General features: G+C 44.1%; 1 protein-coding gene across 2 annotated transcripts; it reads right to left on the bottom strand.

The window, feature by feature from the left end:
• Positions 1-1288: 1288 nt before the first annotated feature.
• On the bottom strand, positions 1289-14090 carry AP4B1 (adaptor related protein complex 4 subunit beta 1). 2 transcript variants are annotated; one of them, XM_040230994.1, is made up of 11 exons: positions 13963-14090; positions 13576-13763; positions 11648-11872; positions 11073-11203; positions 10400-10547; positions 9345-9841; positions 7920-8003; positions 6651-6754; positions 5696-5903; positions 4992-5273; positions 1289-4746 (listed from the first exon to the last, which is right to left on the bottom strand). In XM_040230994.1, exons 2-11 carry the CDS (start codon positions 13686-13688, stop codon positions 4319-4321), a joined length of 2220 nt encoding a protein of 739 aa, XP_040086928.1. In that variant the 5' UTR covers positions 13689-13763; positions 13963-14090; the 3' UTR covers positions 1289-4318. The 2 variants fall into 2 exon arrangements, with proteins under 2 accessions (XP_040086928.1, XP_040086929.1); XM_040230995.1 differs by having other exon boundaries at positions 13864-13979.
• Between the last annotated feature and the right edge of the window lie 11 nt (positions 14091-14101).

The raw sequence follows: 14101 nt of genomic DNA, 5'->3' as shown, positions 1-14101 counted from the left end.
CCAGGGATTGAACCCGGATCTCCCACATTGTAGGCAGATGCTTTACCCTCTGAGCCACCAGGGAAGCCCAAAAATGATCATCAGGAACTATGTAAATGATTGCTTCTGTAATTTTCCAAAGCACCACAGTCATTGGTGGGCTCTCATTATATGTGTTACCAACTAAGACATTAGAAGGACATTTTTCTAAAAGTACAGTATCAACTACCTTCATAGATTTTAAAGATAAGCATCTGCCTATATCATCAAACCAGTCTATCTGCAGAGACTAGAGAGTGCTCCTAGGGAGGAGGAATATTAAATAATTAACTTTATTTTATGAAAGTAAAAGTGTTAGTCGCTCAGTCACGTCCAACTCTTTGGGACCCCATGGACTATAGCCCACCAGTCTCCTCTGTTTGTGGAATTCTCCAGGCAAGATACTGGAATGGGTTGCCATTCCCTTCTCCAGGGGAGTCTTCCTGACCAGGGTTCGAACTCGGGTCTCCTGCACAGCAGGCGGATTCTTTACCATCTGAGCCACCAGGGAAGCTTTATTCATTTTGCTTGTAAATGAGTAAAACCAGGTGATAGTTAAGAAAAGTCAGTTCTTCACTGAGATGATTTTTAAATTGTTGCTTCTGTTATTCAGTCGCTCAGTCATGTCTGACTCTTTGCAGCACCATGGACTGCAGCTCATCAGGCTTCCCTGTTCATCACCAACTCCCAGAGCTTTCTCAAACTCATGTCCATCGAGTCAGTGATGCCATCCAACCATCTCATCCTCTGTCATCCCCTTCTCCTCCCCACTTCAATCTTTCCCAGCATCAGGGTCTTTTCCAATGAGTCAGCTCTTCCCATAAGATGGCCAGAGTATTGGAGCTTCAGCTTCAGCATCAGTCCTTCCAATGAATATTCAGGATTGATTTCCTTTAGGATTGACTGGTTTGATCTCTTTGCAGTCCAAGGGACTCTCAAGAGTCTTCTCCAACACCACAGTTCAAAAGCAACAGTCCTTTGGTACTGGCCTTCTTTATGGTCCAACTCTCACATCTGTACGTGACTACTGGAAAAACGATAATTTTGACTATACGGGCGTTTGTTAACAAAGTGGTGTCTGCTTTTTAATATGGTGTCTAAGTTGTCATAGCTTTTCTCCCAATGGGCAAGCATCTTTTAATTTCATGGCTGCAGTCACCGTCTACAGTGATTTTGGAGCCCAAGAAGATAAAGTCTGTCACTATTTCCATTGTTTCTCCATCTATTTGCCATGAAGTAATGGGACCAGATGCCATGATCTTAAGTTTTCTGAATGTTGACTTTTAAGCCAGTTTTTTCACTTTCCTCTTTCACCTTTATCAAAAGTTTCTTTAAGTTCCTCTTTGCATTCTGCCAACAGGGTGGTGTTTTCAAAAGCAACAATTTCATATTCTGCTATGCTTCTCAGTTTACAGGAAAGCAACCAACTAGGGCTTAATATTCTAAAAGCTCCTATAGTTAGGATCACTGTGGTTAACATTCAATTACTGAGCTGTACCTAATTTTCTTTGGTTCAACAATTCAGTGATAACCCTTAATTTTTTAAGAAGTCAATCAATTTACTCAATTTCTACCACTTACATCCTGTTTCCTTCCAACACTTAAAACTGGCAGCACTTAACACTTCAACTTTGTTTTAGTACCTAATTAAACATTCAGTTTAACTGAACAAGTCAAAATATGGAAAGTGATTCTGAAGCTGTTCTGATCCTCCTCCTTCCAGTCCCTGGGGATCCAGGATCCAGATCTGTCTTTTTCAACTGTGGGTGATTTTTTACTTCCATGGTAACCTGGCAACATCTGAAGATATGTTTAGTTGCCACAATAGGGGTTTGGGGGCATCTAATGGTATAGATCAGAGATTCTGATGATTATCCTACAGTGCACAGATAAACCCCCTATAGCAAAGAATTATATGGCCCCAAATGTCAGTAGCACCACTTCTGAGAAACCCTAGCCGAAATGGAATTCCATCTATTATCTTCTATATGGTCGATGCAATATAACAAAACACACTTCAAACACCAGTCTACAAATACCATCAGAATCTAATTATTCAAAACTTACAGCCATTCATTCAGTACTATTTATTGAGTAACCTCTATCTCATAGGCACTTTAGACAGAAGGAAAGAAAGATAATCACTGTCCTTAAAAACTGTCTGGCAGAGACAGACAGCTGACTAAATCCAGGTCCTGGCCAGAAAATTCAGCACTATCTGTTTCCTACTCCTATTAAAAGCTTAGCTGAGAGAAATCATAGGCAAAGCATTATTTGAAGGATATGCAGTCCATCTTATGGATCCAGGTAGAAGAGGTCCTTTAGTTAAGCTGGATGATATTTGGGTCATATTATCTTTAGTTCTTGAAGAATGCCCTCACTAAGCTTCATATTAAAATTATGCTCTCTGTTCAGATTGACAAACACAAGAAAGTCATGTGAAACACTTTACTAACTTGCCACACAAGTATTCTACATACCATTCAGTGCCATCCGTGTAAAACTACATGTGAATTTCTTTTAGAAATTAGAATTGAAATATTTATTTCTCTCTGGTGACAACTACACAATCCTTCCTCTTTATTCTGGCTGCTTCCAGGTGGCGCTAGTGGTAAAGAACCCGCCTGCCAATGCAGGAGACGCAAGAGATACAGGTTCAATCCCTGAGTCGGGAAGATCCCCTGGAGAAGGGCTTGGCAACCCACTCCAATTGGCTTGGCAACCCAATATTCATTCTTGGAGAATCCCCACAGACAGAGGAGCCTGTCCACGAGGTCACAAAGAGTCAGACATGACTGAAGTTACTTAGCATGTAAATCACTTACAAAGCTAAACACAACCTCAACTGTATCAACTATGTAGGCTCTCTCAGCCTGGACATTTGTATACTTTCCCATCCCTAACCCAGCTGGTCTTAACAGGTATTTTTATTTTTCCTATGCTGGGTTCTCTGGTTATTTTTACTTTACCATCAGTTTATTACATCTGTTTTGGCCATAAGTTGTCTCCATATACAAAATGTGGTCAGTTATGAAGAAAATTAAACATGAGAAAGAGTGGCAAGAAAACAATCACACTAGTACTGCTGTGCTGTGCTAAATCACTTCAGTCCGGCTCTTTGCGACCCTATGGACTGTAGTTTACCAGGCTCCTCTGTCCATGGGATTCTCCAGGCAAGAATACTGGAATGGGTCTTCTTCCAGGGGATCTTCCCAAACCAGGGTTCAAACCCGTCTCTTACATCTCCTGCACTGGGAGCTGGGTCCTTTAGCGCCACCCCAACAGTACTGCGAGACATATGTACTGACTGCTTTCATAGCTTGAATGAAACCCCTAACGAAGGCAGCGAGGGTCACAGAAAACATCCTGAAAGAGCTCATACCTGAACTGAACACCAAAAGACAGACTGCTGCTGCTGCTGCTGCTAAGTTGTTTCAGTCGTGTCCGACTCTGCGCGACCCCAGACACAGCAACCCACCAGGCTCCCCCGTCCCTGGGATTCTCCAGGCAAGAACACTGGAGTGGGTTGCCATTTCCTTCTCCAATGCAGGAAAGTGAAAAGTGAAAGTGAAGTCTCTCAGCTGTGTCCGACTCGTAGCGACCCCATGGACTGCAGCCTACCAGGTTCCTCTGCCCATGGGGTTTTCCAGGCAAGAGTACTGGAGTGGGTTGCCCCTGCCTTTTCTGAAAGATAGACTAAGTGTTACTTAAAAAGATACGAGGGTGAGGAAATATTCTAGGTAAGAAATAAAAGCACAGAGATAAGAGAGAGCTGAGTATATTCAGGGAACTGCAAGTGCTTTGCTTTTGCCAGAACAAAATGCTCTGGTGAGCATTGAGACACGGCACAGAGGAGGAACTTTGGAGACCATGCTAGGGCTTTGAACTCTGGCCTAAAAAGCATGATTAAAATATTATAACAGTAAGGAATTTACTGTAGTAATCCAGGGAAGAAAAGATGACCCTTACAAACTGATATCCCTGTCAGTTTCCAGACACATCAGACATCTTTAATTAGTAAAATAATCCCTTAAACTAATTAGAAAAGAATACAAATTCTACCCTCACCCTCTCCCCAACAACATTAACCTTTACAACATCACTTGGAAACATGGGGTCATTCACCAATAGGTATGAGAGGAACATGTCAATGTTCTTTGGACAAAAATGGAAGAATCCTCACTCCCAGATTCCCCTTCTCCTTTGCATTTGATATTATCTGGACTTGCAAGCAGTGATAATAAGAAAAACTAAGGAACTCTGACAGCTATTCATCTCACTACGGACAGACAAGAAGCCGTTACGATTTTATGTCTCCAATCGTTCCGATCACAGTTTCTAAAACAGAAATAAAACTCTTCAGTGTCTCTGTCCTCGCCTCGCTTTGTTTCACTGAGATCTGCATTTGCAAGTTCGCAGGCTCCAGCAGCAGTTCCGTTAGGAACAGACAGCCAGTGTCGTCCTGAGCACTGAGGTAGGCTTTCCATGGCTGAGTCCCAGCCCGGCTCATCGCGATGGTCTGGATGTTCACGACTTGCAGCGCCATCTGCAGGGTGTCAGGATGGACTGCTCCCTGCCACGGGAACACCTGCTGATGAGCAACTTTGAGGCTCAGCCAAGTTTTCTCAAAACACTCAGCAGTAAGCTGGTGATTGGGGATGAGCATGAGGGCTCCGGAATCAGGGAGTTCCTGAACCCTCTCCTTGTTCTCTTCGGGAATCAGGGGTCCTACAAGAGTCAGAAAGCTTATTTAAGAGACGCTCTCAGTCTGCTGAAACTACATTTTAAAATCTAGATTTCCGAAAGTACACAATGTGATTTTTATCTTTGGAGAAATGGCTTAAATAACCAATGGCAAATTTTCTTGTTCACAAAGACAAAATTCAAGCAACAATCTGAAGTTTAGCTGGGGTACTTTACTCTCTACTATAAAGATTTTTCATGACAAGATAGAAAATAAGGATGATTTTTACCTGATGTGGGAAAGGCTGCAGTGTTAGGAAGCTCTGGGCCATGATGTTCTACTCCCTGGCATTTAGATATGGTTGCCCAGCGGGCTTTGCCGTATACTGGCACCAGAGTGTTGAAGTCCAAGGCCCAGCTGTTCACAGGTCTTTCTGCCTGATCCTCCAAAAGTCTGAGGGAAGGGTCAGATTTAGGGCTACACAGGATCTGCTTTGCTTCACTGATGCCAGCTAAGAGGAGGCGATAATAGAAGAGACCTCGATCTCGTACTGCCATGTCCTTTTCTTCCTCTGAGGAAAGATAAACAGACTGAGTTAATTAAAAATGAAAACATTCTTTCTATCCCTGTACCCACCAGAACAGGAGGGAGGAAACCCTAGAAAATGTTGACATTTTCTCCTTGGGTCCCAGACACGGCTCATCAAACAGTGAAAGCTGTGAGAACCTCTACGACCGACCGTGAAAGTGTTAGTCGTTCAGTTGTGTCTGACTCTTTGTGATCACAGGGACTGTAGTTAACGAGGCTCCTCTGTCCATGGGATTCTCCAGGCAAGAATACTGGGTGAGTTGCCATTCCCTTCTCTGGGGGATCTTTCCAACCCAGGGATCAATGCCGGGTCTCCTGCATTGCAGGCAGGTTCTTTGTCATCTGAGCCACCAGGAGGCATACACAACTGGCCACAGCAAGGCCCATTCCCTCTGAAGAGCCTACCTATGCAGTAGCGTAACAAGCTGCCTAGCATGTCCTGGCACTCAGCTGGGCGAGAGAGGAAGAGGCGCAGCACAGCTGTGAGCAGCTCCATCTTGACAGCAGGGAACGTCTCTGACTTCACATTCTCTATGAAGTCTTCCAACACATAAGGAGCATTGGGGATTCTCTTCCCATGGACACCGAGTAACCAGATAAGTGCCTGCTTCCCCTAGGGAATTAGGGAGTAAGAACAGATGCTTAACATTTGGCTGCCCAAAACCCAGGCGAGAGCAGACGGCAGGCAGCAGCAGGTTTTGCTTTTCCCCTAGAGTTAGCAGAAAAAGTATATTTTATTTGCTTCAACTTGCATTTATTGATCTACCCCCTACTAAACAAACAGGAACGAAATTCTACCACAAAAAAGACTTATGACTCTCACGCCTATGTTGTTTAAGCAATAAAGATTCCTCTGTTTTGGGGCTTTGGCCCCAATTTGGGGTTTCATGCTTCAGTGGAAGTTACTGGAAGATTTCCCTAAGTTACTCCATTAAAGTGGTGATCAACCTAGAGTGCACATCAGAATCGCCTACAAGGCTTCTTGAAACTGTATGTATCCAGGGATTCTCACTTCTGAATATCTGAGTAGATCTGGGATGAAGCGTAAACACATGTAGAAAGTCCACAAATGACTCTGCTTTTCATGCCAGCTGAAAACCCTATGGTCTAAATCTCTCACTCAAAATAATATATTACATGAGAATAATGGTATCAAAATATTTGTAAGAAGACTATAGTTAAATCCTAATGTTTTCATAATTTATATCCTGCCTACACCCAAAAGAGAATCTGAGGTGGCAATCGATTCTAAGAATTCCCACTTCAGACACTGGATAGAAAGAATAATTAGATTCCATTTCACAGAGCAGGTCCCAAACACTTCCCCTTTATCAGGAAGTAAAGGAGAATCGTAGTCTACCTCACTGTCTTGAATGTTCTCCTCACAGCCGGGCAGGGCCTGACACACAGCTTCCGTACATTGAGGACACAACCATGCCAGGTCTCGGAAAGTCTGCACCACCACTGCAGCAAGCTCAGGACAAAAGAGCACAGGGTTAGAGCCTCCGTGTGGGAAGGAATCTTAAGAAAAGTCACACAGTCAGGCTGCGGGAATGTCTGCAAAATGGGTGTTGGAGGGGGTGATCACCTGAGAAACGTCTGGCATGGGCAACAATTTCTTAAATGAATGTTGCTCTTCTCTGATTGCCATGAGGATACAAGAATTAATGTATGCAAAGGCCCTTGGTAAACTGGAAAGCCATATACAAATGTGGGGGAGTGCTGCTGTTGAATGATGCTCTGAAGTATAAATGGAGACACTAGGGCTGGGGCTTTGGTGAAGCGAGCAAGGTGCCAGGTTGTAAAACACAAGAGGACACACAGAGGTAGCACCTGCATGAACCTGAGACTGAGTGACTCTCTATATACACTACATGTATATATATATACTCTTTCCTCGTAAGGGTTTTTTTTTTAGCTGTGCTGGGTCTTCGTTGCTGTGCAGGCTTCTTTCTGGTTGCGGTAGGTGGGGGCTACTCTCGCGTTGCTGTGCATGGGCTTCTCATCGCTGTGGCTTTTCTTGCCGCAGGGCACAGGCTCTAGGCGCATGGGCTTCAGTAGCTGTGGCGCACCGGCTTAGTGCCCCACTGCATGTGGAATCTTCTCAGACCAGGGACTGAACCGGTGTGCCCTGCATTGGCAAGTGGATTCTTAAACACTAGGCCGCCAGGGAAGGCCTCTGTTCTGGCTCATCACAGGACACTGCATATAGATTCCTGTGCTGTACAGTAGGACCTTACTGTTTATCCAAGCTCTATATAGTAGTGAGCGCCTCTTTAAATGTCTGTATCCTTGGCACCTTGTTTGCGTCATTCTAGTCCGAGGTCTGGCAGCCACTGCTTACAGTTGCTGTTGTAAAGCAAAAAGAGGGACAAAGGTGGGGAAACGACAAGCAAGGTCATCCTAGCACCCTTCATTAGCTATACAACAGCCTTGAAGACTCACGGCAACCTGAAGACTCCCTGCCCTGTTAGGTCTATATGCTCCTCTGATGGCAACAGATGCTGACATAAAGAAAAACTTAAACCTCTCATATTCAACAACAAACATGTTCTGAAAAACCATCACAGGCCAGGAAATTGGTCCCCCTCCGAAACACACAATAAAATCCTAGAATGGTAGCTATTACCCGTGGTAATGTGCTCTTGTCGAAGCCCCAGCAACTCTGTTAGAATCTGCATACACTGATCCGTATAGGTCCTGGCAATGCCACCTACAGAGGAAGGAAAGCAGAAAAAGTGTTAAGTCAAATGTTAGCACCTCATTCTAAAACAATTTCTTACCAACCAAAAACAAAGAGGACCGGAAATACTTTTTAAAAAAAAAAATCACACCTTGCTTGATGAAATAAGATTTTAAGGGAACTTAGGTAAAAATGAATTCCCTATTGAACAAGGTTGAAAATTTCAGAGTATTTATGTGGCAGCCAGTTTGTTGCAGCACACCTGCACAGGAGTATTCCTTCTGGGGACACTTGACCGCAGCCTCCAGGTGGCAGGGTTTCTACTCCCCTCTTTGTTTCCTCTTTTCTGCCCCTAAAAATAGCCATACTTTATTCTACATAGGAGAGTTCCTCCTCCTCCTTCCCTGGAAGTCCTCCAAAAGTGAGCTCCCCAGCTGCTTTCATGTTGTGGCTTACTCTAGCTCTTTAAATTCCAGACATGGTAGTGTGAAAAGGTCTGTAGGCCTTAGGTTTTACTCCATGTTGGTCTACTCAGCATAATACGGAGTAGCCCAGAGTAGAAGCTCAATAAATGACTGTTGAATTGACACAGGACTTTGAGTCAGGAAAGCTGGGTTTCAGTCCCAGTTCAGGAACTATATAAACTTTGGGCAATTTAAGAATCTTTTTGTGCCCAAGTTGCTTCATCTTGAAAACGAAGTTAATAACTACTTGTCCACTTTTCTTCACTGTCTCACAAGACTGTAGGAAGATGATATACAGAAAAGCATTTTCAGTAAGGTACAACAAGAGGCAGTATAAATTGTGTTGGACTTCCCGGATGGTCCGACAGTGGGTGGGAATCTGCCTGCCAATGTTGGGGGACACGGGTTCGACCCCTGTTCCAGGAAGATCCCATATGCTGTGGGGCAGCTAAGCTTGGGAGCCTCAACTACCCAGCCAGCGCACCACAGCCCAAGAGCTACAGCTGGGGAAGCCAGTGCACCTAGAGCCCATGCTCCACAACAAGAGAAGCCACACAGCGAGAAGCCCATGCACCACAACAAAGAGTAGTCCCACTTTCTCAACTAGAGAAAGCCTCAGAGCAGCAACCAAGACCCAGTGCAACCCAAAATAAATAAATGTTTTTTAAAATCAATTAATCATGTGATAGTTTGAATCACCTGTAGTCTATATCCTAGAAAAGACGTGGCAACGCCGGTGTTGGCCAAAAGAGCCTTCTCCCCCACTTATTCGCAGTCACTGATCCAGTGTTTTGGTGCTAGATCCTTTCCCTTGAAGTAAGACTCATTCCCTTTTGCTCTCTGTGGTTCCCCAGCTCTCTAGCCGTTTGGTGTAGGCTCTCATGAAGGAAAAGCAGCAGACACCTACCAATGGCGAGGATGGCGGCCTGTGCGAAGTCTGCAGACACGTCGGTGCAGTACCCTCGAAGCTCCTCCAGCACCTGCTGCACATTCTCGTCGTTCACCAGCTCACACAGCACCTCCACCTTCTGGAGCTTGATGTAGTGGGGCTCCGAATAGGAGCAGAAAAACTTCTTGTAGTGGCTGCTGAAGTGACCCGGCAAGCTGCGCAGGATCTGGCGCACATGGCAGAGGGCAGCAAAGCAGAGCTCTCGACTCTCTGAAGAACAGGCAGCCAGCAGAGGGCCCTTGACTTGCATGAGCACGTCGGTCTGCACGTGGGGGAATTTTTTGGCCAAGATCAGAAAGAGTTTGGTGGCTCCCATCACCACGCCTGGGCTGCTGCTCTTGAGAAAACTGTCCAACAGATTGAGAATGTCAAACAGCTCCTCCTCACTTCGGGGTTGGTAGCGGAGCAGAAAGTTCAAGACTTCAGCCTGGCCCCACTGGTCCAGTTTTGACATTCTATCCAAAAAAGAAAACAAATGGGCTATGTTAGCAACAAAATTAGGACCACCTCCATGCGACTGCTCTGTCACTAGTCATCTGCTCATCATGATAAGGGGAGAATTCTTAAAAATAGGTTGTACCGTAACCAAATTATTCTTTTTACATATTACTTAAAGTTTATACAAAGTCTTTAAATAACAAGATGAGTTCACAGCACAAATGCATACTCATCTAGGGCCAAAGACATGATTGCTTTCTCTCTACATTGTAAGATAGCATGTGTGAATGGCTTAGTTTGGGGGACATAATGACTGCAGGGACAGAACCTATCCCCGAAGGATCTTTCTGCCATCTCTCTATATTATCAAAAGAAACTAAGACCAAAAAAAAAAAAAGACACACAAAACTTACAATGAAACATGAGGTAGTTAATGGTTACAGTTAACTTTTTTTTTTACTGCTCTACAGAAGTTGTTCAAGAACCTCTCCTTCATTCAATACATCAATAAGATCTGACTATGATCCAGAGATGCAGATCTGATCATGATAAAAAGAGAACAGAGGCATCCAAACCGATTTAAGAGATGGTGGGCGATGGGCTTATTGATGACAACACCTCCTTCCTGTTTCAGAATTTCCTCTAGAGACCTTAGGCAGTTCACAACCACAATTGGATCCTGGTCGCGCAGCAAACTATATAATTCATTTACCAGGGCACCATCTACAAAAAACAAAGATCTCATATAAACAGAGACTTCAGAGTCATGGGGATAGAGCCAGAATAATAGTTCCAGGCAGACAAAACTGAACCTCTCTGCTATCACACAAAAGTAACAAAAGCAGTAACAATGTACCAGGCTAAAAATTGCCATTTCCAGACTATCCTAAGTAGTTGATGCAAAGAATTTCACCTGAACCCCAAAGAAAGGACTTCTTTACTCTCAGAAAATACCAAGCCTTGCATCCTACTTAAAAGAGACACCTAGGGTGGAAGGGAAGTTCAAGAGGGAGAGGATATATGTGTATTTCTGGATGATTCACGTTGTTCTACGGCAGAAAGCAACACAACATGTAAAGCAATTATCCTCCAAATAAAAATAAATTTAAGAAATAAAATGAAAATTTTAAAAAGAGATATCCAGTAGAGCCACATTATTATTTTCTACCAGACGACATAATGTTTCACAAAGTCATATAATGGAAGCACAAATAAATACTGATAATGATAGATTACATTGAAACTTACCCACTTCGGAGTCACCATGAAGATTATGCATCTTGGCACAGCCAAGGACTGCTACCCTCCTGACATATGAAGCCTTATCCCGCAGACCATTGAGAATTGGCTGTTGGATATATTCCTGCACACCAGGCATCCTAAGCAACACATTCTGGAGTCAGCCAGATCCTAAAGTACTAGTGTTGACATAATTTAGCCCCTATTCACTTAACAGAGGGTTTAGTAGATGTTTGAATATGCATTGGTCAGATTCTTCTCAACAAACTCAAGAAAGCTGCTGCCAAACTTAAAAAGCATCGCTTGACTTTTCATGTGGAATAATGCTGCACAGGCAAGTTAAAATACATGCACATTTAGAAATCTTTAACCATCTCACTGAGAGTAAGGTAGAAAAAAATCCCTTAATAAAATCATCTATATAGTTTTTTAAACCAGAGTAATGACTGACAACCTGAGTTCAGGTTACAACCGTGTTTTCCCCAGTATTAAGGAACTCAAATAAATTGTCATCATTAACAATCTGCCTGAGACCACATGAAGTCTTCAGCCACTGAGATGCAGGAAGGGAAGAGAGAGCTCACCTGAGACTACACATGCTCCGTAATGCCAGCCCTCGCACCATCGGGTTGGGGTCCGAACAGTCTTTGCACAGTGTATTGATGGCCAGGAGAGCCAGATCTGGCTTCAGGGGCGCGTAGGTACACATGTAGAGATAAACTAACTTCTTCTGAACAATATCTACAGTGGCACTAGCTTTCACCATTTCCATGAAAACACCAGACATGTCCACCCCTTGAGTCATGTGCCTGAAACCAATAAACACAGCAGGGAAAAGTAAAATATATAATCCCCAACCCACCACCACCAACAGAAAGCCTTTTACTTATACATGTCCTGGATAGCTAACTAGATTGTGACCTTTCAGAGGGAAGCAACCAGGTCTACCTTTTCTATCATATCACACAAAACTTAACATGGCCTGCAATAAACATTCTTCTATTCATTCAACAAACATTTACAGAATTCCTAGTATTGATACATTCCGACAGCATTCAGCTTTTACATTCCAGGGATATGTTCTGGGGACATAATCTGAGGAAGGCATGTTCTCGGATCTGAAGGAACTCAAATCTACCGAGCGGGCAGACAAGGACACCTCTAATTACAGAATGACTGATAAGTATTACAACAGAAATAACAGATAAGGTGCAGTGGGTATCTAACACCGCCAAGAAGTAATACTTGAGTCAAATTAGCAGGAGCTCCAGGGAAGTGTAGTAGATAGGTAATGATACACACCGTAAGGCATGTGGACATGAGCAAGAATGGTATATTCTTTAGACAGTCTGAAGGTAGTTAACAGGGTGTTCCTTGGATGTTATGGTAAGAAATTTGGACTTTATTCTGTAGATCACAGTAAACTGTGATCTCCTATAGGAATTTGAGGGGATGTCTGTTCAAAATGCAGATTCCTGGGTTCCATCCCACCTACTGAAACCAGAATTACTGGATTGAATGAAATTTTTACATTTTCTTAAAAAGCATTAAAAAAGCATAAAAAGCATTAAAATTTTAAAAAGCATTCTTAAAAACTTCTGTGCATGCTAAAGTTTGTGATACAAAGTTTGCTACAGGCAAGAGATATATTGTCAAATTCATATATTGGAAAATCATTCTGACTGAAATAGGAGCAAGATGACCTAATACTCTGCTGTTGTTTTAGTCACTCAAGATGACCTGATACTTTGTTGTTGTTTAGTTGCTAAGACGTATCTGACTCTTTTTGCAACCCAATGGCCTGTAGCCTGCCAGGCTCCTCTGTCCTGGGATTTTCCAAGCAAGAGTCCTGGAGTCTGTTGCCATTTCCTTCTCCAGGGGATCTTCCTGACCCAGGAATGAAACTGGAGTCTCCTGCACTGGCAGCGGATTCTTTACCACTGAGTCAGCGGGGAAGCCCTGACCTATTCTTAAACCACTGCAATTCTTTTTAATAAAGAAAGCAGAACAGCAGTGCCAATCTTTAAAAAAGAGGATGGATATTTAGAACCATAAATCCATACCACCTGACTTGAGCAGTGAAGATCAGGTGTCATCAAGACTGACTCCCACACTTAGGCAGCTGGGTGGTGACATTTATCAACACAATACAAGCAGAAGAGCAGGTCTGGGAAGGTGGAGGGAAGAATGCAGGTGCTATTTTGCATGTCTTTGAAGACATATCCAAGCAGAAATGCCAAGCAAGCAATAGGATGTGAGTCTGAGGATAAAAAAGGGCGTCTGTACTAGATATAGATCAGCAGTACAAGTTCAAGATATGGTTGAAATCATCCAGCTGAGTGAAAGAAGCAAAATATGCCCCACAAGGGAGACTTGTATGTCATTCCAGAGAAGCAGAAAGGCCAAACCGTACAACTGCCATGTATGAAAATTCATTAACTCTTTCTGCGCAGCCATGGGGAGAGAGGCCTGCTGGGGATGGCAATGGGGGAATTAGGGCGTTAGGTGATACCTAATCACTCGCTGGATGACACTCCGATAGCGCAGCCTATCAGCCTGAACGTGAGGATTACACAGAGCCTTCTTCAGCTCCTTCACCACGTCCTCGGAGCCAAGGTACGGCATCTTCTCCAACAGTCACGGGGCAGTTTCCACAGATCCCTAGGGAACTCGGGCTCCTTCTAGCCCTGATGTGGGGACCTGGGTAAAGGAAATGTCAGTCAGCGAAGGGACAACAGGCGCGATCTCGCCCCAGCCTTGTCTTCCCCAAGGCCCGCAACCAGGACCTAGCATACTCAACTTCAACCCTCTTGCTTCCGGGAGAGGCCCACCCGAGGCTCTGCGGTTCTATCCCGGGACCCGCAGGCTGGTTCACCCCGCCCACAGAGCTCTCCCCAACCTCTAGGTCCTCGGCTTGATTTCCAGCCCAGCAGCCAACTGTCCGTGAACCCCTCCCTCTCCAGTTCCAGCCTTTCTTGCGCCTCCACGCGGTTGCCGTCACCTAGGGGCCCAATCAAGCTCTCTGCGGAAGTCCCGCC

This window comes from Oryx dammah, unplaced genomic scaffold (assembly GCF_014754425.2).
Source record: "Oryx dammah isolate SB20612 unplaced genomic scaffold, SCBI_Odam_1.1 HiC_scaffold_28, whole genome shotgun sequence".
NCBI lineage: Eukaryota > Metazoa > Chordata > Mammalia > Artiodactyla > Bovidae > Oryx > Oryx dammah.
Note: the sequence above shows the minus strand (reverse complement) of the source record. Positions and strands in the feature narration are given on the sequence as shown.